The 25,456-nt window shown below is 35.4% G+C and overlaps 1 protein-coding gene across 1 annotated transcript in view; it reads right to left on the reverse strand.

The window, feature by feature from the left end:
• FAM120C (family with sequence similarity 120C) overlaps positions 1 to 25,456 on the reverse strand; it is a 115,357-nt gene that overhangs the window by 29,306 nt on the left and 60,595 nt on the right. The window contains exon 10 of the mRNA XM_027053535.2: positions 13,009 to 13,258. Coding sequence (XP_026909336.2) covers positions 13,009 to 13,258 — 250 coding nt within the window. The remainder of the gene's footprint in view (positions 1 to 13,008; positions 13,259 to 25,456) is intronic.

Consider the following 25,456-nt stretch of genomic DNA (forward strand, 5'->3'; position numbering starts at 1 on the left):
CCTAAGCACTTTATTCCTTTTGATGTTATTATAAAAGGAGTTGTTTTCTTTTATATTTTGAATATTGATTAGTAGTGTATTAGTATATAATTAATATTTTTATATTGATCTTATATCCTGTGACTTTGCTGAACTCATTTATTAGTTCTTTCTTTGCACTTTTCAAAAGTTGTGGTAAAATACACATAACACAAAAGTTACCATCTTAAGCATGTGTAAGCATACAGTTTGGTAGTATTAAATACATTCAAATTGTTGTATAACCATCACCATCGTTCATCCCCATAACTCTTTTCATCTCGTAAAACTGAAATGCTATACCTGGTAAACAATAACTCCCTCATTATCCACCCCCCACCCCTGGCAGCTACCATTTTATTTTTTGTCTTTATGATTTTGAATACCTAAGTACCTCATACAGTGGAATCATACAATATTTATCTTTTTGTGACTGGCTTATTTCACTTAGGATAATGTCCTCAAGGTTCACCTGTGTGGTAGCATATTCCAAGATATCCTTCTTTTTGAAGGTTGAGTAATATTTCATTGTATGTATATATCATAATTTGCATATCCATTCATCAGGTGATGGACACTTGGGTTGCTTCCACCTTTGAGCATTGTGAATAATGCTATGAACATGGGGGAGCAGGGAGGTCCCTGCTTTAAATTCTTTTGGGTATATACCCAGAAGTGAAATTGCTGTATCATATGGCATTTATATTTTTATTTTGTTGAGGAACTGTCATATTGTTTTCCAAAGTGGCTATACCATTTTATATTCCTACAAACAATGCACGAGGATTCCAATTTCTCCACATCCTTGGCAATACCTGTTATTTTCTGGATTTTTTTTGACAGTAACTATCCTAATGGGCATGGGTTAGTATCTCATTGTAGTTTTGCTTTACATTTCCCAAATGATTAGTGATGTTGAGCATCTTTTCATGTACTTATTTGCCATTTGTACACCTCTGGGGAAAAAATGTCTATTCAAATCCTTTGACCATTTTGGAATCAAGTTGTTTTTCTCCTGTTGAGTTTTAGAACTTTTCTATATAGTCTGGATGTTAATCACTTATCAGATACATGATTTGCAAATATTTTTTTCCATTCTGTGGGTTGCCTTTTTACTATGTAAACAGTGTATTTTGACACATACATTTAAAAATTTTTCATGAAGTCCAATTTATTTATTTTTTTCTTTTGTTTTATCTTTGGTGTCCTACCCATGAAATCCTTGCCAAATCCAATGTTGTGAAGCTTTTGTCCTATTTTCTTCTAAGAGTTTCATTGTTTTGGGTCTTATGTTTAGGTTCTTGATCCACTTTGAGTTAATTCGTGTATGTGGTGTTAGGTGAGTGTCCAACTTCAGTCTTTTGCTTGTGGATATCCAGTTTTCCTGGCATCATTTATTGAAAAGTCTGTCCTGTCCTCATTGAATGATCTTGGCACCCTTGTCAAAAATCATTTGACCATATATATGTGAGAATTTATTTCTAGGTTCTCTATTCTATTCCATTGGTCTATACATCTATCTTTATGCCAATACCATAATGTTTTGATTACTGTAGTTTTGTAGCAAGTTTTGAAATTAGGAAGTGTGAGTCCTTCAGTTTTTTCTTTTTCAAGATTGTTTTGGCTATTTGGGGTCCTTCGAGATTCCATATGAATTTTAGGATGGGTTTTTCTATTTCTGCCAAAAATGTCATTGGGATTTTGGAAGGGATTGCATTCAATCTATAGATAATTTTGGGTAGTATCGACATTTTAACTATATTAAGTCTTCCCACCCATGTACACGAGATGTGCTTCCATTTATTTATGTCTTCTTCAATTTCTTTAGCAACACTTTGTATTCATTGTACAAGTCTTTCACCAACCTGTTGAAGTTAATCCCTAAGTATTTTCTTCTTTTTGATGTTATTATAAATGGAATTGGTTTTGTAATTTCCTTTTCAGACTGTTCAATGTTCATGTAATAGAAAAGCAACTGGGACGCCTGGGTGGCTCAGCCAGTTAAGTGTCCGACTTTGGCTCAGGTCATGATCTCATGGTCCAGTGCTGACAGTTCTGAGCCTGGAGCCTGCTTTGGATTCTGTGTCTCCCTCTCTCTCTGCCCCTTTCCTGCTCACACTCTATCTCTCTCTCTCACTCTCCAAAATAAATAAACATTTTAAAAAAAGGAAAAGCAACTGATTTTTGTGTGTTGACTTTGTATCCCTGATACTTTGCTGAATTCATTTATTAGTTCTAATAGCAATTTTGTGGAGTGTTTAGGCCTTTATACATACAAGATCATATATTGTACATCCTTGTTATCTTCTGTATAGTTGTATCCTCTTTTGAAAGTTGAGTATTGAAATCTCTTATTATTACTGTTGAATTGTCTGTTTTTCCCTTCATTTCTATTAATTCTCACTTCATATATTTTTGGGCCCTTTTGTTAAGTGCATATATTTATAATTGTTATAGCTCCCTGATGAACTGACCATTTTATGATTATAAAATGTTCTTCTTTTTCCAGTAACACTTTATTGTCTTAATATGTATTTTGTCTGGTGTTATTACAGCCACTCCAGCAATCTTATGGTTGTTGTTTGTATGTATATATTTTCCCATCCTTTTACTTTCCATCTATTTGTATGTTTGAATCTAAAGCTTGTTTCCTGTGGACAGCATATAGCTGGCTTTTGTTTCTTATTTAATCTGATAATCTCTGCCTTTTGATTGGATTTTAATCCAATTGTATTTAATTCACTCAAATTTAATGTTATTAACTTAATGTTTAGATTTGTATTTGCCATTTTGCTTTGTATATGTCTCATGTGTTATTTGATACTTTATTCCTTCTTTATTGTCTTCTTTCTTTTAAGTGGATATTTTCTAGTGTAAAATTTTAATTTAATAATTTTTAAATTACATTTTTGAGTTCTTTTCTCTAGGGCTTCTAATATACATCTTAACAGTATCTGCTTCAGACATACAATAACTTCATTCCAGTATAATTATCAAAACTTTAATTTTATAATCTAGGTCCATTCCCTCCCCTCTTTTTTTGTGGTATTATTGCTCTACATGTTACATCTATACAAACTCAAGAATACACTGTCATAATTATTACTTTATATAATCTTATTTCTTTTAAAAGAGTTGAAAGAAGAGGGGTATCTGGGTGGCTCAGTTGGTTAAGCATCCGACTTCAGCTCAGGTCATGATCTCACAGTTTGAGTCCCAAGTCCAGCTCTGCACTAATAGCTCAGAGCCTGGAGCCTGCTTCAGGATCTGTGTCTCCCTCTCTCTCTGCCCCTCCCCCACTGTGTTTACTCTCTCTCAAAAATAAACACTAAAAATAAATAAATAAATAAATAAATAAATAAATAAATAAATAAATGTAAATAAAAGCATTGAAAGAAGAAAGGAGTACATATTTATAGTTTTGCCGTATTAACCTAATTATTTCTAGTTCTCTTGTGGATTTACCATCTGGTGTCATTTTTTACTCCAATGCATCTTTGTTTCCATACACTTTCTTTTTGCTGATATCATCAAATATATTTCTGTTATAGGCTCAACAATACAATTATATACATATTGTTTGATGCAATTACTTTAAGATTATTTATTTACTTTGAGAGACAGAGAAAGAGCAAGCTGGGGAGGGGCAGAGAGAGGGAGAGAGAGAACCCTAAACAGGCTCTGCATTGTCAGTGCAGAGCCCAATATGGGGCTCGAACTCACAAGTCACGAGATCATGATCTGAGTGTAAATCCAGAGTTGGACGCTTAACCAACTGAGCCATCCAGGTGCCCCTGATGCAATTACTTATTTTTTAAATGTTTATTTATTTTTGAGAGAGAGACAGAGTGTGAGTTGGGGAAGGGCAGAAAGAGAGAGGGAGACACAGAATCTGAAGCAGGCTCTGAGCTGTCAGCACAGAGCCTGATGTGGGGCTCAAACTCATGAGCTGTGAGATCATGACCTGAGCTGAAGTTGGATGCTTAACTGACTGAGCCACCCAAGTGCCCCTACTTTTTAAATAAGAGGAAAAAAAAAGAACAATGAAATTATTCTGTCTTTTGTATTTACCTACATAATTATCTTCATCAGTATTGTTTTTTTAAATATCTGAATACTGCCTGTTGTTATTTGCTTTCAGCCTGTAGAGCTTCTTTTAGTATATCCTATAAGGGAAGTCTGCTAGCAACACATTCTCTCAGTTTATTTTTGAATGTTTTTATTTCAGTTTCATGTTTGAAACATAGTTTTACTGGATATAAAGTTGACAGCTGAGGGTTTTATATTTAAGCACTTTGAATTATGTTGTCTCACTGCTTTCTGGTCTCCATTGTTTCTGACAATGGTTGTTTGTGGTTCCTTTGCCTGTGATTGGTCATTTTTTCCTTACAGTATTCAAGATGCTCTTGTTGTCTTTGATTTTCACCATTTTGATTATGATCTAGTGTGGTTCTTTTTTGGGTTCATCTCAGATGTATAAAATAATGTTTTTGTCAAATTTGGAGAATTTTCAGCCATTTTTTTCAAATATTTTTATTTCCCCCTCCTACTAGTACTCCCATTATGTGAATGTTGGTGCATTTAATGGTGTCACTCATTTCTCTGAGGCTCTGTTCAGTTTGCTTCATTCTTTTATCTCTATGTTCTTCAGACCACATAATCTGTATTAATCTGTTTTCAACTTGGCTGCTTCTTTCTTCTGCCAACTCAAGTGTACTGTTAATCCTCTTTAGTAAACTTTTCATTTTGGCTTATTTTACTTTTCAACTTCAGAATATCCATATGGTTCTTTTTGATACTTACTCTTTATTGATATTCTCTATCTGAGGAGACACTGTCATCATGTCTTGTTTTAATTCTTTTTTTTTAAACGTTTATTTATTATTGAGAGACACAGCGTGAACGGGGCGGGGGCCGGGGGGGGCGCAGAGAGAGAGGGAGACACAGAATTGGAAGCAGGCTCCAGGCTCTGAGCTGTCAGCACAGAGCCTGATGTGGGGCTTGAATCCACAAACCGCAAGATCATTACCTGAGCCAAAGTCGGACGCTTAACCAGGCACGTGATTGTTTTCATTCTTTATGCATGGTTTCACTTAGTTCTTTGAACATTTAAAAAAAATTTTTAATAAAATTTTTGTTGGAAATTGGATATTTTAGATAATAAATTGTAACAATGCTAGATACTGACCCTACCCTTCAGCCCAGGGTTTGATGTTTGCCTGGTTGTTCTCTTGTTTTTATTTTTTTAGTGACTTGACTGCATTAATTCTGTGAGTTCTATTTCTGAAATATGTAGGATGCAGCCTCTGATGTCTCTACTGAGAGTTTTCCCCTTGTTTTTCTTTTAGCTTGGCAACCTAGATGTTACTCCTGGGTCAGCTTAAGCCACTAATTGGTCAAAGGTTATGCTTAAGTCTTCTTAGCCAGTTAGATTTTTACCTTTTACTGTTGAATATATGTGTGTGGAATAAGGCTGCTATCATAGTTCAGGAAATTTACACATTTTTGCCCCACATTCAGTGAGGGATAATTAGTTTGGAGGTTCCTTCTTAGGGTATTGCTGAGAAAGCATAGCTTTGGGTATTCACAATCTTCCAGTCTGGAATGATGAGTTTTATTTTAGTTTTAAATCTGGCTTCCTAGGAGTTGCCTCTGGGTCAGAGAAGCTTATTGTTCAGCTGATGCTTGGTCAGAGGTGGTATTTCTATTGCTTGTGCCAGTGAGGCATCTGTCCTGTATTGATGGTCTCTGGGTGGTTTGGGGAATGCTCTGAAGTCTGTCCCATGTCCTGTTCTGGTTCCTCCTGAGTGGGTGCCATCTAGGATATGCACACACCTTTCCTGATCTCCAGAGTTTACTGTAATCCTAGGAGGGTTCTTCTTGTCTTTCTCCAAGAGGGAAAAAAACCCTCTTAGGGTTTCTTTCTCTTGTTTTCTCTATAAAACTTCTGGATGCCCTGGTGTTCTGCTCATATCATGGAACTACCAGCCTCCTCTAAACTACTCATCATCAAGATACCTATGTTCTTGACATGCTGTTAGGCATGGAATTTTCCATGCTCTGCTCCAAATAAAAACAGTCCCTTTGGGTAGGTGTGGAGCTCCTCATTCTTATGCCTAGATTCTTCTGGCTACCCTGAGTGGGGGGTTGGTGGGTGATCCTCTTTACCATGCCTACCTGGACATAGGGCTGGAGTTGATGAGAAATGGTAATATTATCTTTCCCAGGCGAAACCATAACCCAAGAAGAAGAGCTGGGAGGAGAAGGAGCCCTTTTCTTCTTGGCTATATATGCCTAAGGGTTAAATGATTAAAAAAAATAGTTTTCACAAGTTGTAATTTTGCCGGAAAGAGGGTTTGTCTACCTCCTTACTCTGTCCTTCTGGAAGTCCCACCATTTGTGTTCCTTTTTTATTTTTCCTTGAGATAAAATACACATAATATTTACCACTTTAATAATTTTTCAGTGTACATTTGCAGTGGCATTAAGCACATTAAGGACATTTACACCATTACCACCATCCATATGCATAACTTTTTATTCTTCCCAACTTGAAACTCATATCCACTAAACACACCCTATTCCCCCAACTGCAGACCCCTGGAAATCACCATTTTACTTTCTATTTCTGAATCTGACTACTCTAAGTACCTCATATAAGTTGAATCACACCATATTTGTTTTTATTGACTGGTTTAGTTCACTTAAGTATAATGTCTTCAAGGTTCAGCCATGTTGTAGCATGTGTCAGAATTTCCTTCTTAAGGCTGAATAATATTCCATTTTATGTATATATGACATTTTATCAATGCATCCATCAGTGTAAATGGGTTGCTTCTACCTTTTGATTATTGTTAATCTTCTTCTGATTCCTTTGTGATACATTGTTTTTCTCATGCTTCTTTCAAGACTGTGTTTGTCTTTTAACAGTGTCTAAGTGTGGATCTTTTTTTTTTTAATGTTTATTTATTTTTGAGACAGAGACAGAGACAGAGCATGAACGGGGTAGGGTCAGAGAGAGAGGGAGACACAGAATCCGAAGCAGGCTCCAGGCTCTGAGCTGTCAGCACAGAGCCCGACGCGGGGCTCGAACTCACGGACCGTGAGGTCATGACCTGAGCTGAAGTCGGACGCTTAACTGACGGAGCCACCCAGGCGCCCCTAAGTGTGGATCATTGAGTTGACATTTGGAGTTTTTGAACTTGGATGTGTAGGTTTATGTTTTTCATCAAATTTGGGAGGTTTTCAATTCTTATTTCCTCACATATTTTTTTAACCATCCCCCTTTCTCTTGGGTCACCTATTAGGCATATGTTGCTATGTCTGATATCCTATAGGTCTCTTTTCATTTTTACATTCTGTTCTTCAGATTGGGTAATCTCTATTTATCTGCCTTCGAATTCACTGATCTTTTTCTTCTCTCAGTTCAAAACTGCTATTCAGCCCTTTCCTTCAAGTTAATTTTTCATTTCAACTATTGTATTTTTCAGTTCCAGAATATCTATTTGGTTTCTTTTTGAATTTCTATCTCTTCATTGCTATTCTCAATTTGATAGTCACTGTTATCAACATTTTTTATTTATATAAATTCAAATTCAAGTTAGTTAACATACCGTGTAGTACTGGTTTCAGGAGTAGAACCCTTTAATTCTTTAAATATGGTTTTCTTTAGTTCTTTGAATGTATTTATTATAGGTGATTAAAAGTCCTTACTTACTATGTCCTACAGCCATATTCCCTTCAAGACCATTTCTATTGAGTGCTTTTTGCTTGTGTATTAGCCACACATTATTATTTCTTTGCAAATCTTACAATTTTTTTGGACAGTGGACGGTTTCAATAATATATTGTAGCAACTCTCTCCAAGAATTGTTGTTGCTGGTGCTTTGTTTGTTTAGTGACATGTCTAGACTAATTTTGGAGAGCCTGTCCCTCCTTCAGTGGGTGGCTTGATATCCCTGCTTAGATTTTTGTTTTTATTTTTAACTCTTTATTTCATTTTTAAGCCTAATTTTCTAGGCATCTCTCTTGGATCAGCATAGCTTATTGATCAGCCAACGATTAGTCAAAGGTTGTGCAGAAACATCTTGAGCCAATAAAGCTTCCATTTTTGCCAAGGGGATCTAAGTGTAGATTGCGGCATGCATTAAAATTTTAGGCAGTTATAAGTTGCGCTTTGATTTTTACCTTGTGCAAGTCTCATGTTCAGCCTAGGAGGCATATATAATTGGGACTTTCTCCCAGTTTCTTTTGAGTGTGTATATAAGCCCTATGCATGTACATCTTAGATCTCCAGGAATATAAAGCAGTTTATCAAAGCCCTTTATGATTGTCTTGTTGCCCACATCTCCCAAATTTTTAGCATGGTGTATGGCAGTCACTGGAAACAGAGGTGCTGGCCTTCCCTGATATTGCTATTGTTTTTGATACTGCCCTGGACTTGAAGCTTCTTTATTTATTTTTCATTAAAAAAATTCCTTTCTTGTCTCAAGATCAGTTAAATCATTGCTTAGTTTTTATTCTATGTTTTATCTTTTTTCCTTTACATTTATCGCTATAATAAATCCATCTGGAATTTAGTAGAGGCGAGGCCCTAACTTGATGTTTTCTCTCCAAATACCAATACAATTTTCTCAACAATTATTTAAAACTTCATCTATTCCTCATTGATTTGTGAAGCTTCCTTTACCATATTTTAAGTTATCATGTTAAGTTATCACGTGTCTAGGATCTTAATCTGCTCTAAAACAATAACCTGTCAATTTTTATGCCAGTAACAATTCATTTTAGTGTAAGCTTCTAAAACATTTTTCTTTGTTTGAGCCAAGATTGCTCTTGTTTTTCAATCCCAAGCTATTCTTATCCATTTGCTTTTCCGAATAAACTTCGGAATTATTCTGTCAAGCGAACAAAAACAAGTCTTTACTCTTTACATATCAGGATGGCACTTGGTTAACTCCAATGCCCTATTAGAGCTGATAACAAACACACTGCTTCCTAATAGAATTAAATTATTTCTCAGAAAAGATTCCTCAATGTTACACAAGGTCTAGAAGGATGACCTTGTCAAATTTCAGGTTCTACTTCTGTTCTATTTCTCAGCTAAACTGAGAAGTTTAGATTTTATGTTAATCTTTAAGATTATTTTCCTGCCATTTTGTCTTTTAAAGAGCATAGGAATCGGGAGTTGGAGAGACTTGGGTTCCAACTCTTGCACTACCCATTACTAGCTATGTAACCTTTGCACAAGTCACTTCTCTTTGAGCCTTTGTTCCCTCAACTATAAATGGAGGTAAATAATATTTAGTTTTTAGCACTATTATGAAGATTAGTAGCACTGAACAGAAAGGGCTGACTTAGCACACTGCCAGGTACATAACATGTAATATTATAGAACCTGTTCTTGATGATTTTATGAACACTGATTATTGCCTTGTGCTTTACTAATGATCTTATATGGGTTACTGATTTATACAGGGCAGTTTCCCCCTACACTAAATGGGTTCTTAGGTCTTTTTAAAAGTAATCTTTATATCTTTTCCTCTGCTTTTAGGCAGCTTTTAAGCTATTACTTTTCATTACTGTCATTGAGGCTGGTTCTAAGAATAGGTCCTACTCCTTGTCTCATGTCCCTTATAATTTGCCACTTCTGATCTGCCGTACACTAGGAAATCAGATAGCCAAATTGTCAGAAATGTGTATATATTAAGAATAAGTAGGTTGAGCAGGAAGCTAGGGGGTTCTTTTCAGGGAAAGCATATGGAACCTTTTAGACCATTACAGCCTTGTCTTGTGATAGCTATTATAGCTATTCATAAGCCATTGTTATTTTCATGTCCCTGGAGGTGTTCCCAAAAAAACCTAGAGAATCAAATACATGGAAAAATGAGCTAGTACTGTACTTCTGAGAATAAAAGTAAACAAAACATGTAATTCCAGAGTTAATATGGACAATGCAGGGCTGTGGCCCAAGAACATTTTAGAAGTTAGGAGGAATGAATCCTGTCATTATTCCTATTGGTAAGACTTACATCACCAATTTTAATCTCAAGGCAGTTAGAAAATTAACAAATATGAAGCATCTATTATGTGATAGGGCCTCCACATTTATTACCTCAATCCTCAAATAGCTTTGAGAAATAAGGATTATTATACCCATTTATGTTGAGGGAATGGATATTCTAAAGGTTAAAGTGACTTATCCAAACTGAAAAGCTGCAGAGCCAGAATTCAAACTAAAGTCTGTCCAATTTCAAAGCTCAATGCTTTATAATCCTCTGATGCCTTGTAGAGACTGACTTCTCTGTACATAAATTTACTTCCTATATATCAGCAAATAAACAATCAGAAAGTGTAACAGAAAACAGAATTGTCATCCATAATCACAACAATATATATCAAGTACAGAACTTTAAAACACAGAAGACCTCTATGGAAACAAATTAACTCTACTAAGACATAAAGGAAGAGACCTAAATAAAGGGATGGGTAAACTATGATCTTTGGATGGGAACCCTTAACATGATAAAGATGTCAACTGTCCCCAAATTAATCTATAAATTGAATTTATTGACAAAAATATACACCAAAAAACCCAACCAGATAGTGTGGAAACTGGACTAATTCTAAATTACATGTATTAGAATAAAGATCACGTGATTCAGAAATAATTAGTACATGTCTGAAACAAGAAAGCACAGAGTAGAGATTTGTCCTATCTGATATTAAGGCAAATTAAAAACCTATCATAATTGAAACAATGTGATCCTGGCCAGAGTTCAAATAGACAATGGAAAAAAATGAGTTCAGGAATGGACTAATGCATATATAGAAACATGGTACACAAGAAAGGTGGTAATATACATCAGTGGGGAAAGAAAAGATCATTTAATAAATGGAGTTGGGAAAACTAGCTTATTATGTAAAGAAAATAAAATCAGATCCTTGCCTACAGCATATATAGAATAGATACCTACTATAATTAAAGACCTGACATGGAAGGCAACGTTATAAAACTATTAAAAATGTAGAAAAGTATTGGGGTGCCTGGGTGGCTCAGTTGGTTAACCATCTGACTTCAGCTTAGGTCTGATCTCACTGTTCGTGAGTTTGAGTTTTGCATTGGGCTCTGTGCTGACAGCTCAGAGCCTGGAGCCTGCCTTCAGATTCTTGTCTCCCTCTCTCTCTGACCCTCCCCCACTCACACTCTGTGTCTCTTTCAAAAATAAACAAACATTAAAAAATGTAGAAAACTATCTTTATGACCCAGGGGTAGGGAAGAATTTATTAAATAAGATCCCAAAAGCATACACCACAAGGGTACAATTTGAAAAGTGTTTGACAAAACCAAAATTAAATATTTCTTGGTGAGGGATGAAGTACATGATATCTGCAATTTACTTGAAAATGCACTGAAAATGCTGGATAAATGGATGACTAGAGAAGGACAGATGGCCGCTTATATAGGATAAAGCAAGTTTAGTAAAATATTAATTATAGAATCTGAGTGGTGGGCTTATGAGTGTTCATCACACTATTCTTCCAACTGTTCTGTGTGTGTGAAGTTATAGCAATAAAAATATTGGTGAAAAGGAAATACTTTTGTTCAACAAAGACATTGTATATAGTTTTGAAAAACTGTGACTGGAAAATATATTTGATATACACACAGATATAGAAATGATATTTGCTATATATGTATATGTATACACACACACATTTGACAAGAAACTTCTGTAATTGGCAAGAAAAAGACAAGTAACCTAAAAGAAAATTTGCAAGGTAAATAAATAGGCACTTCAGAGAATGAGAAAACAAGTAGTTAATCTGTATAAAATAGAAGCTCACCTCATCTGTATTCAAATAAATGCAAATTAAAATCAAAGATACTACTTGAAGCCCACTGGACTAGCAAAAGTTAAGAAGTTATATGATATCAGTACTGGCAATACTATGAAGAATAGAAGCCCTTATGTGTTGTTCACAGGACTAGATTAGTATGAATACGATCTAGAGCAACATGGCAATATTGGGTGAAAAACCTATATGCATATTTTATAGGATCCAGGAATTCTACTCCTGAGTATATACTTCAGATAAACTGGTACAGGAACATAAAGAAACAAAGACTTCTATGAAGAGATTTCCTGTAGCACTGTTTATAATACCCAAGAACTAGAAATCAATAAATAAAATACTGTGACATTACTATATGAAGGAACATAATCCAGCAGTTATGAGGAATGAACCATGTAGGAGTATGGATGGATATCAAAAATAACACTGAGTAGAAAAAAAAGAAATAGAATGATATGTACAGCACAATATCTTTCATGTTGAAAAAAAAGGAAAAAAAATCGGGGCACCTGGGTGGCTCAGTCGGTTAAGTGCCCAACTTTTGATTTCAGCTCAGGTTATGATCTCCTGGTTTGTGAGTTCGAGCACCGCATCGGGCTTTGCACTGACAACACGGAACCTCCCTGGGATTCTGTCTCCCTCTCTCTCTGCCCCTCCCCTGCTTGCTCTCTCTCTCTCTCTCTCTCTCAAAATAAATAAAAATAAAAAATAAACTTTTAACAAAAAGAAAAAATCTACATATACAAACAACACTATAGACTATGCATGGATACACATATGTCTAAATAAATACATGGCAAATGGCATGGAAGGACACACACCAAATACCCAAGAGTGGGTGAATGTGGGAAGAGAAGAGAAGTGAATAAGATCATGAATAAAGACTGAAGGAGACAAAAGCCAAATATAAAACCAAATATAAAAGTTCATGCAGGTCATGAATGAACTGATGATGACAGAGGATCATGAACTGAAGAAACTATCATGGCAATCAATTTCAGCGTTTCTGAATTCTAAGCTGAACTTCAAACGATAACCTCCCCATCCCCAAACACCATAAAAACACATGCTTAAAGAAAATGTGACAAAAGTAAAAGAGAACTAAACCGGTCACTTCCCTGTCCCATGGCTTACCGGAGTACGCAGCACATGAGCAGCAGATGGGTTGGGACATTAGCTGGATTGAGCATACTGGGGGTATCTGACTTCATACAGGCCAGGAAGGCCCGCATCCTTCTGTTCTTGTCCTCCACTGCTTTGCCGAGCCAGAGCTTCTTGAGATTTGGGCAAGTCCATTCCCGAAACGTCAGTGCAGACACCAGCTCGGGGGTTTGAGGTGACTTCCCTTTATAGGCAGACCACTCTTTGAGGATCACTGAAGGAACTAGAAAACAGAAATTGAGGAAAAACAGGCTCTAGCAAATTCCTGAGCATTTCTGTAAAATTTCTGGCCGCAAGTGACAGGATCTGTCCCATTTCAACATCTTTTTATTTTTTGTCATTAGAATTTTTATTGTTATCAGTAGGAACAGCACTTAATAGATGTTTGATATGTGTTAGGTACTTTACATATGAATGTAAATGTCATTTACTTCTCAAAACTCAGAACTCTAATCCCGAGAGAGAAGTATTGTAATTACATTATCATAAAACACAGTGCTCTTTTTTCATTGAAAAAATAAAGGCTCAAAGTCACACAGTTAATTATGTTGAAACCCATTTAAGTAAATGTACTAGGCTAGGCAAGGAAAGAAGTCCAAGGAGGAATTACATAAATATCTGGCTTCATAACAGATTGTGGGATACTCTAAAGGACTTTAAAGAATTTCAAAAAATTCTCAAAAAAATATCTTTTAGATTTTTGAAGGTTTAACAGACAAGGAAAACATGACTTCTGTCTACTTCTAGTATACTTCAGGCTCTTAAGCTATGGCCTGTTTTACTGAAGACATCCAGCATTTACTCAATTACCCAAGCTAGAAACCTGGAAGTCATCCCAGAGTCCACACTATCCTTTACCTGCTTCACATCTGGATATTGCCAAGGTCCTGCTGATTCTATTACCTTATCATCCTTTTTTATCTGTCCCCTTGTCTTCATCACAACAAATAGTACAGAGGTTCAGATCTCATCATCTTTCACCTGACAACAATTCTGGAGACTTGTCCCTGCCTTCATTCTGTCTAGTCTACCTCATACGCATGCTCCACCACCATGAGAGTGCTCTTCTTAAAAAACTTAATTTGAAATATAGATTCACAGGGAGTTGCAAAGATAGTAGAGAGAGGTCCTATGTACCCTTTACCCAGTTTCCCCCAAAGATTGTATCTAAAACAATTATAATATCAAAGCTAAGAAGCTGACACTGGTATAATTGTGTGGATAGTTCTAGGTCACATGTAGTTTTGTGCAACCACCACTGCAATCAAGATGCAGAAGTATTCAGGGCGCCTGAGTGGCTCAGTAGGTTAAGATACAGAACTATTCAATTACCACAAAGATCTCCCTTATGCTACCCCTTTTATGGTCACACCCAACACCCTCCAGCACCATCTCTAATCCCTGGCAACTACTAATCTGTTCTCCATCCCTACAATTTTGTCAATTTGAGAATGTTAAATAAATGGACTCCTATAGTATGCAGCCTTTTGAGATTGGCATTTGCACTTGGCATAATGCTTTTGGGATCCATCCATGTTGTTGCATGTATCAATACGTTTTTTGTTTTTTGTTTTTTTACCAAGTAGTATTTCATGGTATGGATGTACCACAGTTTCACCATTCACCTTTTGAAGGACATCTGGGTTCTTCCAGTTTGTGGCTATTATGAATGAAGCTGCTATGAATATTTGTGTATAAGTTCCTGCATGAAAATAAATCTTCCTTTCTCTGAGATAAATGCCCAAAAGTATAAGTGCTAGGTTGCATTGTAAGTCTATTTTAAGTTTTGAAAGGAAATGGCCAAATTACTTTCTAGAGTGGTGGTACCATCTTATATTCCTACCAACAGTTTATGGGTGATCCAGTTTCTCCACATCCAATCCAAATGAATAAAATTATTAATTTTAGCCATTGTGATAAGTATGTAGTTATATATAATGGTGGCTTTAATTTGCAATTCTTTTTTAAAAATTTTATTAGTGTTTATTTATTTTTGAGAGAGAGACAGAGACAGAACGTGAGTGGGGGAAGGGCAGACAGAAAGAGAGAGAGGGAGATGCAGAATCCGAAGCAGGCTCCAGGCTCTGAGCTGTCAGCAGCATAGATCCCAACGTAGGACTTGAACCCACAAGCCGTGAGATCATAACCTGAGCCAAAGTCAGATGCTTAAACCACGGAGCCACCCAGGCACCCCCTTAATTTGTAATTCTTTAATGGCTAATGATGTTGAACATCCTTTCATGTCTTTATTTGCCATGTATATCTTCTTCAGTGAAATGTCAGCATTCTTTTGCTGATCTTCTAATTGGACAATTTTCATAATGCTCAATTGGGCAGTTTTCATAATGCTCAGTTTTGAGAGTTCTTTGTATATTTTAGATAGTAGTCTAGATATGTGGTATTTGTTCACTTACTGATGTCCAATTGATCTAGTACCATTTGTTAAAATGAAGTACTTCTGCAGCTTTGTCAAAAATCAGTTGGCTGTACTTGTATGGGACTATTTCTGGGTTCCCTATTCTGTTCCACTAATCTATGTGTCTATACCACTACCAACACCACACAGTCTTAATTATTGTAGCTACATGGTAAGTTTTGTAATCAAGGTAGAGTGATTCCTCCCAACTTATTTCCTTTCAAAAAATGTTTTAGATATTCTAATTCCTAAGTCTTTCCATATAAATGTTAAGCATCCAACTCTTGATGTCGGCTCAGGTCATGATCTCACAGTTTGTAGGTTTGAGCCCCACACTGGGCTCTGTGTGGACAGTGCTGAGCCTGCTTGGGATTCTCTCTCTCTCCCTCTGTCTGCCTCTCCCCTGCTTGCACTGTCCCTCTCTCAAAATAAATAAACTTAAAAAAATAATCTTCTATATATCTACAGAGAATCCTGCTGGGATTTGGATAGGAATTGTGTTAAACCTGTATATCAATTTGGGGAGAATTGACATTTTTACTATGTTGAATCTTCCAATTCAAGGAGATCTATGTCTCTCCATTTATGTAGGTCTTCACCAATTTCGTTCATCAGCATTTTATAATTTTCAGCATACAGATCTTGAACATCTTTTGTTAAATTTATACCTAAGTACTCCATTTGTTGGAGGAGTTATAAATGGTATTGTATTTATTTCAGTGCCCCATATTGATTGTTAGTGTATAGAAATAGAATTCATTTTAGTATGTTTATTGTATATCCTACAACCTTGATGAATTCACTCATTAGTTCTAGCAGTTTTGTTGTCAATTGGGATTTTCTACATAAGCTATGTCATCTACAATTAGGGACAGTTTTATTTTTTCCTTTCTGATCTGTATGCCTTCTATTTCGTTTTCTTGCCTTCTTGTGCTGGCTAGAACTTCCAGTACTATGCTGAAGAGCTGCAGTAGGGCATAACTAGACTTGCTCCTAATTTTAGGAGAAAAACATTTAATCTTTCACCATTAAGTGTAATGTTGGCTGAAGGGTTTTTGTAGATGTTTTTTTATCAAGTTATAGGCATTCACCTCTACTCCTAGTTTTTTGGGGAGTTTTTTTTTCATGAATGGTTGTTGAATTTTGTTAAATATTTTTCTGCATCCATTGAGATGACCATATTATTTTTCTTCTTTATCCTGTTTGTATGGTGGATTACATAGACTGATTTTTCAAATATTGAACTAGTTTTGCAAAATAGAACATACCCTACCAAATTACTATGGTGTGTAATTCTTTTTATATATTGCTGAATTCTATTGACTAATACCTTGTTAAGAACTTTTACATCTATATTGACAAAGGATATTGATGTGAAGTATTATTTTTATGTACTGTCTTTATCTGATTGTAGTATCATGGTAATACTGGCTTTGTAGAATGATTTGGGAAGTGTTCTCTCCTATTTTCTGAAAAAGATGGTGTAGAATTGATGGTAATTCTTTTTAATTTAATTTAAATATTTATTGTCCACAATAAGTGCCTGATTGTGCAAAGCACTGCTGGAAATAAAAAGATTTATGAGACAGTCTCTATCTACTCTTTTTTAAAAAAAATAATTATCAAGGGGTGCCTGGATGGCTCAGTTGGTACAGCATCCAACTCTCGATATTGGGGTCATGAGTTCAATCCCCATGTTGGCTGTAGAAATTACATTAACAAAATTAGGGGTGCCTGGGTGGCTCAATAGGTTGAGAGTCTGATTTCGGCTCAGGTCATGATCTCACAGTTCATGAGTTCAAGCCTGTCGTTGGGCTCTGCACTGACAGCTCACAGCCTGGAGCTTGCTTCAGATTCTGTGTTTCCCTCTCTCTGCCCTTCCCATGCTCATGCTCTGTCTGTCTGTCTCTCTCTCTCAAAAATAAATAAAAATTAAAAAATAATATAAAATTTTATTATTGAAATATAATTGACATACAATGTTCTATTAGTTTCAAGTATACAACATAGTGATTTGACAGTTAAGTATTTGTTAAAAATATGGTAGAATTCTCTAGTGAAACTAATTCAGTCAGATTTCTTTTTTGGGAAATTTTAAATTAAATTTTATTAATATTTACAGGGCTATTCAAATTATCTATTTCATATCAGGTGTGTTTTGGTAGTTTGTAATTTTGAGAATTGATCCATTTTGTTTAAGTTGTCAAATTTATGTGTAGAGTTGTTTACAGTATTCCCATATAATCCTTTTGATGTCTGTAGGCACTGTGGTGTTATCTCCTGCCTCATTCTTGATATTAGTAATTTGTGTATTCTCTATTTTCCTTATTGTGGTCTTGCTAGAATTTCATCAATTTCATTGTTTTTTTCAAAGAATCAAGTTTTTGTTTCACTGATTTTTCTGTTATTTTTCTGTTTCCAATTCCACTGACCTTTGCTCTTTATTATTTCTTCATTTTAGTTTGCTGTAGGTTTAGCTTTCTCCTCTTCTTGTTTCTTGAGGTGAAAATTCAGAGGACAGATTAGAAATTTATCCCTTTTTCTAATTTGAGCATTTAGGACTATAAATTTCCTTTTCAGAAATTTAGCTCCATACCACAGATTTTAATATGCTGTATTTTTATTTTCATTTAGTTCCACGTCTTTCCTTCTTTCCCTTAAGACTGGCTATTTGGGAGCACCTGGGTGGCTCAGTTGGTTAAGTGTCCGACTTCAGCTCAGGTCATGGCCTCACGGTTTGTGAGTTCGAGCCCTGCATTGGGCTTTCCTTGGAGCCTGGAGCCTGCTTCGGATTCTGTGTCTCCCTCTCTCTCTGCCCCTCCCCCGCTTGTGCACGCTCTCTCTCTCTCTCTCTCTCTCAAGAATAAATAAAACACTAAAAAAAGATTTTAAAAAAAGTTTTGCTATTTGACCCAAGGTTTGGATAAAAGTGCTTTGTTATCTTCCAAGTATTTCTAGATTTTCCTGTTATCTTTCTGTTGTTGATTTCTAATTTGATTTCATAGTGGTCTGAGAATATACCCTGTATAGTTTTAATTCTTTAAAATTTATTCAGGTTTGTTTTATGGCCCAGGATATGATCCATCTTGGTATATATTCTGTGGGCATGGAAAAGAACATGCATTTTGCTCTTGCTGCATGTTATATTAAGAATCAATTGATGGTTGTTGAGTTCTATATTACTGATGATTTTCTGTCTAGTTGTTCTATTCATTATTGAAAGGGGAGTTGAAGTCTCTAATTATAATTGGGGATTTGCCTTTTTTTCATTTAAGTTTTCTCAGTTGTTGCATCACATATTTTGTGGCTCTGTTTGGTGATACACATTTAGGATTGCTAGTCTTCTTGGTATATTGACCCTCTTACCAGTATATCATGTGCCTCTCTTTCCCTGGCAATTTGCTTTGCTCTGAAGTCCATTTTATGTGGTATTAATACAGCCCTTCCTGATTTCTTTTCATTAATGTTTTCATGATATATAATTTTCCATCCTTCTACTTTCAACATACCTCTATCATTTATATTTGAAGTGAATTTTTTTGTAGACAACATATAATTGGGTAATGATTTTTATCCAATGGGTCAATGTCTGTATTTTAATTTGTGTAATTAGAACACTTAAATTTAATGTAATTATTGATATGTTAGAGCTTAAGTCTATCATTTGTTTTGTTTGTTCTCTCCATTTTCCTATCTCTGCTTTCTTTTTCTCCCTTTTCTATAGGTTACATGTCCTTATTTTAGAATTTCATGTTGATTTATCTATAGTGTTTTTGAGTGTTTCTCTGTGTACAGCTTTTCCAGTGCATTTTCTAGGCACTGCATTATTTACACCTAACTCACCAAAGTCTACTGGTGTTGACATTTTACTGGTTCAAGTGAAGTATAAAAACCTGACCTGTTATGTCCCTTTAACCTTCCCCACTTACAATTGTCTTAAATATTTTCTCTACAGACATTGAGAACCACATTAAGCAGTGATAGTCTTGCTTTAACTGTGAAAACTCAAGAAAAGCAAAGACGACTGTATTTATCTACATTTTTGTTCTTTCCATTGTATTTCCTTCCTGATGTTACAAGAATCCTTCTATTTCTAACTGTCTATTTTAATTCCAGTTACTTAACATACAGTGTTATTTTAGTTTCAGGTGTACAATATAATGATTCAACACTTCCATACATCACCCTGTGCTCATCACAAGTGCACTCTTTAATTTCCATCCCCATCTCCCCAACTTCCTCCCCTCTGGTAACCATGAGTTTATTTATCCCCTGTAGTGAAAAGTCTGTTTCTTGCTTGGACTATGTCTCTCTTTCAATTTTTTCCCTTGTTTGTTTTGTTCTTTAAATTCCACATGAGTGAAACCATATGGTATTTGTCGTTCTCTGACTTATTTTGCTTAGCATTATACTCTTTAGCTTCATTGGTATCATTGCAAATGGCAATATTTCATTACTTTTTAGGGCTGAATAATATTCCAATATATAATCCAATGCAATATTAAACACACACACACACACACACACACACACACACACAAACATACACACCACATCTTCATCCATTCACTGATTGTTGGACACTTGGGCTGCTTCCATAAAATGGCTATAATAAATAATGCTGCTATAAACAAAAGGGTACATGTATCCCTTTGAATTAGTGTTTCTGTATCATTTGGGTAAATGTCCATTAATGAGATTGCTGGATTGTAAAGGAGTTCTAGTCTTAAATTTCTGAGGAACCTCCTCCACACTGCCTGCCACAGTGGCTGCATGAGTTTGCATTCCCATCAATGGTGCAAGAGGGTTCATCTTTCTCCACATTCTTGACAATACCTATTGTTTCCTGTGTTGTTGATTTTGGCCATTCTGACAGGTGTGAAGTAACATCTCATTGTAATTTTGATTTGCATTCCCCTGATGAGCATCTTTTCATGTGTCTATTGGCCATGTGGATGTCTTCTTTGGAGAAATGTCTGTTCATGTCTTCTGCCCATTTAATAACTGGGTTATTTGTTTTTTGGGTGTTGAGTTTTGTAAGTTCTTCATATACTTTAGATACTAGCCCTTTATGAAATATATCATTTGCAAATATCTTCTCCCATTCTGGAGGTTGCCTTTTAGTTTTCTTGATTGTTTCCTTTGCTGTGCAGAAGCTTTTTATGTAGATGTAATCCTAATAGTTTTTGTTTTTGTTTCCCTTGCCTCGGGTGACATATCTAGAAAAAAGTTGCTACGACTAGTGTGAAAGAAGTTACTGCATGTGTACTCTTCTAAGATTTTTATGATTTTGGGTCTCACATTTAGGTCTTTAATCTATTTCGAACTTATTTTTGTGTATAAGTAAGTGGTCCAGTTTCATTCTTTTGAATGGTGCTGCCCAATTTTCCCAGTAGCATTTGTTGAAGAGACTTTTTCCACTGTATATTGTTTCTGCTTTGGTGAAGATTAATTGACCATATAATTGTGGGTTTATTTCTGAATTTTGTATTCTATTCCATTGATCTATGTGTCTATTTTTGTGTCAGTACTATGCTTTTTGATTTACTACAGCTTTGTAATATAACTTGAAGTTTGGAATTGTGATGCCTCCAGCTTTGCTTTTCTTATTGAAGGTTGCTTTGGCTATTCAGGGTCTTTGGTGGTTCCATACAGATTTTAGGATTGTTTATTCTAGCTATGTGAAAAATGCTGTTGGTATTTTGATAGGGATTGCATTAAATGTGTAGATTGCTTTAGGTAGTAAAGACATTTTAACAATATTTGTTCCTCTAATCCAGGAGCATGGAATGTCTTTCCATTTCTGTATGACATTTTCAATTTCTTCCATCAGTATTTTATAGTTTTCAGAGGACAGTTCTTTCACCTCTTTGGTTAGGCTTATTCCTAACCAAATCTTATTATTTTGGGTACAATTGTAAATAAGATTATTTTCTTAATTTCTCTTTTTGCTGCTTCATTATTGGTGTATAGAAATGCAACAGATTTCTGTACATTGATTTTGATTCCTGTGATTTTACTGAATTTCTTTATCAGTTCTAGCAGTTTTTGGTGGAGCCTTTAGGGTTTTCTATATATAGTATCACGTCCTCTGCAAACAGTGAGAGTTTTACATCTTCCTTACTGATGTGGATTCTTTTTATTTCTTTTTGTTGTCTGATTGCTGTGGCTAGACCATCCAGTACTATGTTGAATAAAAGTGGTAAGAGTGGACATCCTTTGTCTTGTTGCTGACCTTAGAGGAAAAGCTCTTAGTTCTTCCCCATTAAGGATGATGTTAACTGTAGGTTTTTCATAGATGGCCTTTATCATGTTCAGGTATGTTTTCTCTAACTCTATTTTGTTGAGGGTTTTTATCATAAATGGATCCTGTACCCTGTCAAATGCTTTCTCTGCATCTATTTAAATGATCATATGGTTATCCTTTTAATGATGTATCACATTGATTGATTTGTGAATATTAAACCACTCCTTGCAACACAGATATAAATCCCATTGATCATGGTGAATGATTTCTTTGAATGTGTTGTTGGATTTGGTATGCTAGTATTTGTTGAGGATTTTTATGTCTATATTCATAAGAGATATTGGCCTGTAGTTCTCTTTTCTAGTGGTGTCTTTAACTGGTTTTGGTATCAGGGTAATACTGGGCTCATAGAATGTATTTGAAAGTTTCCTTTTCTATTTTCTGGAATAGTTCAAAAAGTATAGGCATTAACTATTCTCTTTCTTTCTTTCTTTCTTACTTGCTTGCTTGCTTTCTTTCTCTCATAGTGAGCACATGAGTGGGGCAGGGGCAAAGGGAGAGGAAGAGGGAGAATCCCAGCACAGAGCCCAATGTGGGGCTTGATCTGACAACTGTGAGATCATGACCTGAGCTGAAATCAAGAGTCAGACACTTAATGGACTGAGCCACCCAGGTGCTCCTAACTATTCTTTAAATGTTTGGTAGAATTTGCCTGTGAACCCATATGGTCCTGGACTTTTGTTTGTTGGGGGAATTTTTGATTACTGACTCAATTTTCTTTCTGGTTATCGATCTATTCAAATTTTCTATTTCTTCCTGTTTTTGTTTTGGTAGTTTATATGTTTCTGAGAATTTATCCATTTCTTCTAGTTGTCCAATTTGTTGGCATATAGTTTTTCATAATATTCTCTCATAATTGTTCATATTTCTGTGTTTTTGGTTGTTATTTCTCCTCTCTCGTTTGTAATTTTATTTATTTAAGACCTTTCTCTTTTTTCTGGGTAAGTCTGGCTAGAGGTTTATCAATTTTATTGATCTTTTCAAAGAACCAGCTCCTGGCTTCACTCACCTGCTCTAGTATTATTTTTCTGGTTTCTATATCATTTACTACTGCTCTAATCTTTATTATTTCTTTCTTTCTGGAGTTTTAGGTTTTGTTTGTTCTTCTTTTTCTAGATCCTTTAGGTGTAAGGTTAGGTTGTTTATCTGATATTTTTCTTGTTTCTTGATGTAGGCCTGTATTGCTATAAACTTCCCTCTTAAGTACCACTTTTGCTGCATCCCGAACTTTTGGATTATCGTGCTTTCATTTTCACTTGTTTCCATGTACTTTTTAAATTCTTCTTTTATCTCCTGGCTGACCTATTCATTGTTTAGTAGCATGTTATTTAACCTCCATGTATTTGTGGTCTTTCCAGATGTTTTCTTGTGGTTGACTTCTACTTTCATAGCATTGTGGTCAGAAAGTACGCAAAGTATGACTTTGATCTTGAATTTTTTGAGATTTTATTGTGGCCTAATATGTGATCTATTATGGAGAATGTTCCTTGCATACTTGAAAAGAAAGTGTATTCTGCTATTTTAGTATGGAATGTTTTGAATGGATCTTTTAATTTCATCTGTTCTAGTGTGATTCAAAATCATTGTTTCCTTGGTGATGTTCTGTTTAGATCATTTCTCCACTGGCATAATTGGGGTGTTAAAGTCCCATACTATCATTGTATTATTCCGAATTAGTTCCTTTATGTATTTAGGTGCTCCTGTCTTTGGTTGCACAAATATTTACAATTGTTATATCTTTTTGTTGGATTGTCCTCTTTATTATTATATAGTGTCTTCCTTTTTCCCTTGTTACAGTCTTTCTTTTAAAGTCTGTTTTGTCCGGTAGAAGTATTGTTACCCTGGCTTTGTTTTGACATCTATTTGCATGATAGATGTTTCTCCACCCTCTCTCACTTTCTATGTGTGGGTGTCTTTAGGTCTAAAATGGGTTTCTTTGAGGGTTGCCTGGGTGGCTCAGTCGGTTAAGCATCCAACTTCGGCTCAGGTCATGATCCCCCAGTCTGTGGGTTTGAGCCCCACGTCGGGCTCTGTGCTGATAGCTCAGAGCCTGGAGCCTGCTTCAGATTCTTTGTCTCCCTCTCTCTACCCCTCCCCCACTTGTGCTCTGTCTCTGTCTCTCAAAAATGAATAAATGTAAAAAAATTTTTAAATGGGTCTCTTGTAGGCAGCATATAGATGGGTTTTGTTTTTTATCCACTCTGCTAACCTATGTTTTTTTCTTTTCAAGTTTTTATTTAAATACTAGTTAAAATATATGGTAAAATTGGTTTCAGGTGTAGAATTTAGTGATTCATGACTTATATATAACATCCAGTGCTCATCACAACAACTGCTCTCCTTAACACCCATCACCCATTTAGCCCACTCTCCCACCCACCTCCCTACCACCCTATGTCTTTTGATTGGAGCATTTAATCCATTTACATTCAAAGTAATTATTGATAGGTATGTATTTATTGCCATTTTATTACGTTTTCTGGTTGTTTCTGAAGATGTTCTCTGATCCTTTCCTGTCTTTGTCTCTTTCACGTTTTGCTGATTTAGTGCTGTATTTGGATTTCTTTCTCTTTATTCTTTGTATATTTATTAGTGGTTTTTCATATATGGTTACCATTAGGTTTGTATATAACCTCTTCTGCATATAGCAGTCTATATTAAGTTGATGGTCATTTATGTTTGAACCATTTTCTCCCTCCTCACTTTTATGTATATGTTATTATATTGCATATCATTTTTTTGAGTTCCTTATTTTTTACAGAAAAATTCATTTTTACTGCTTTTGTGTTTCCTACCTCTATACTGTCACTTTTGGTATCTTCTTTTTACTCATAATATGCCTTTTCATATTTCTTGCAGAGTTGGTTTAGTGGTCACAAACTCCTTTAGTTTTGTGTGTCTGTAAAACTCTATTTCTCCTTGTATTCTGAATGAAAACCTTGCCGGATAGAGTATTCTTGGCTACTGATTTTTCCCAGTCAGCACTTTGAATATATCATGCCACTTCCTTTTGGCTTTCTAAATTTTTATTGAAAAATTATGGGTTTTCCCTTGTAAGTTAATGACTTCTTTGGTCTTGCTATTTTTAGATTTTTTATCACTATATTTTATAAATTTAATTACAATATGTCTTGGTATTGGTGTGGTTTTCTTGATTTTGTTGGAGGTTCTCTATGCCTCCTCAATCTGAATATCTCTTTCCGCAGATTAGGGAAGTTTTCAGCTATTATTCAAATAAATTTTCTGACCACCTTTCTCTTTCTTCTTCTTCTAAGACTCCTATAATACAAATGTTAGTACATTTAATGGAGTCAATGAGTTCCCCAAGTCTATTCTCATTTTGCATAATTCTTTTCTCTCTCCTTTGTTCAGCTTGATTACTTTCCATTACTCTGTCTTCTAGGTTACTAATTTGTTCCTCTGCTTCTCCCATCCTGCTGTTCATTCCATCAAGTGTGTTTCTCATCTCATTTATTGTGCCCTTTATCGTTGTTATGTCATTCCTTATCTCTGTGTGAAGTGTCACACTCATGTCTTCCACTCTTTTCTCAAGTCCAGTGAGTAACCTTATGATCATTGCTTTAATTTCTTTATCTGGCATGTTACTTATATCTGTTTTGCTTAGATCTATGGCTGTGGACTTATCATTTCTTTCATTTGGGATAAATTTGTTTCTTCATTTTGTCTGCCTCTCTGTA

This window comes from Acinonyx jubatus, chromosome X (genome assembly GCF_027475565.1).
Source record: "Acinonyx jubatus isolate Ajub_Pintada_27869175 chromosome X, VMU_Ajub_asm_v1.0, whole genome shotgun sequence".
NCBI lineage: Eukaryota > Metazoa > Chordata > Mammalia > Carnivora > Felidae > Acinonyx > Acinonyx jubatus.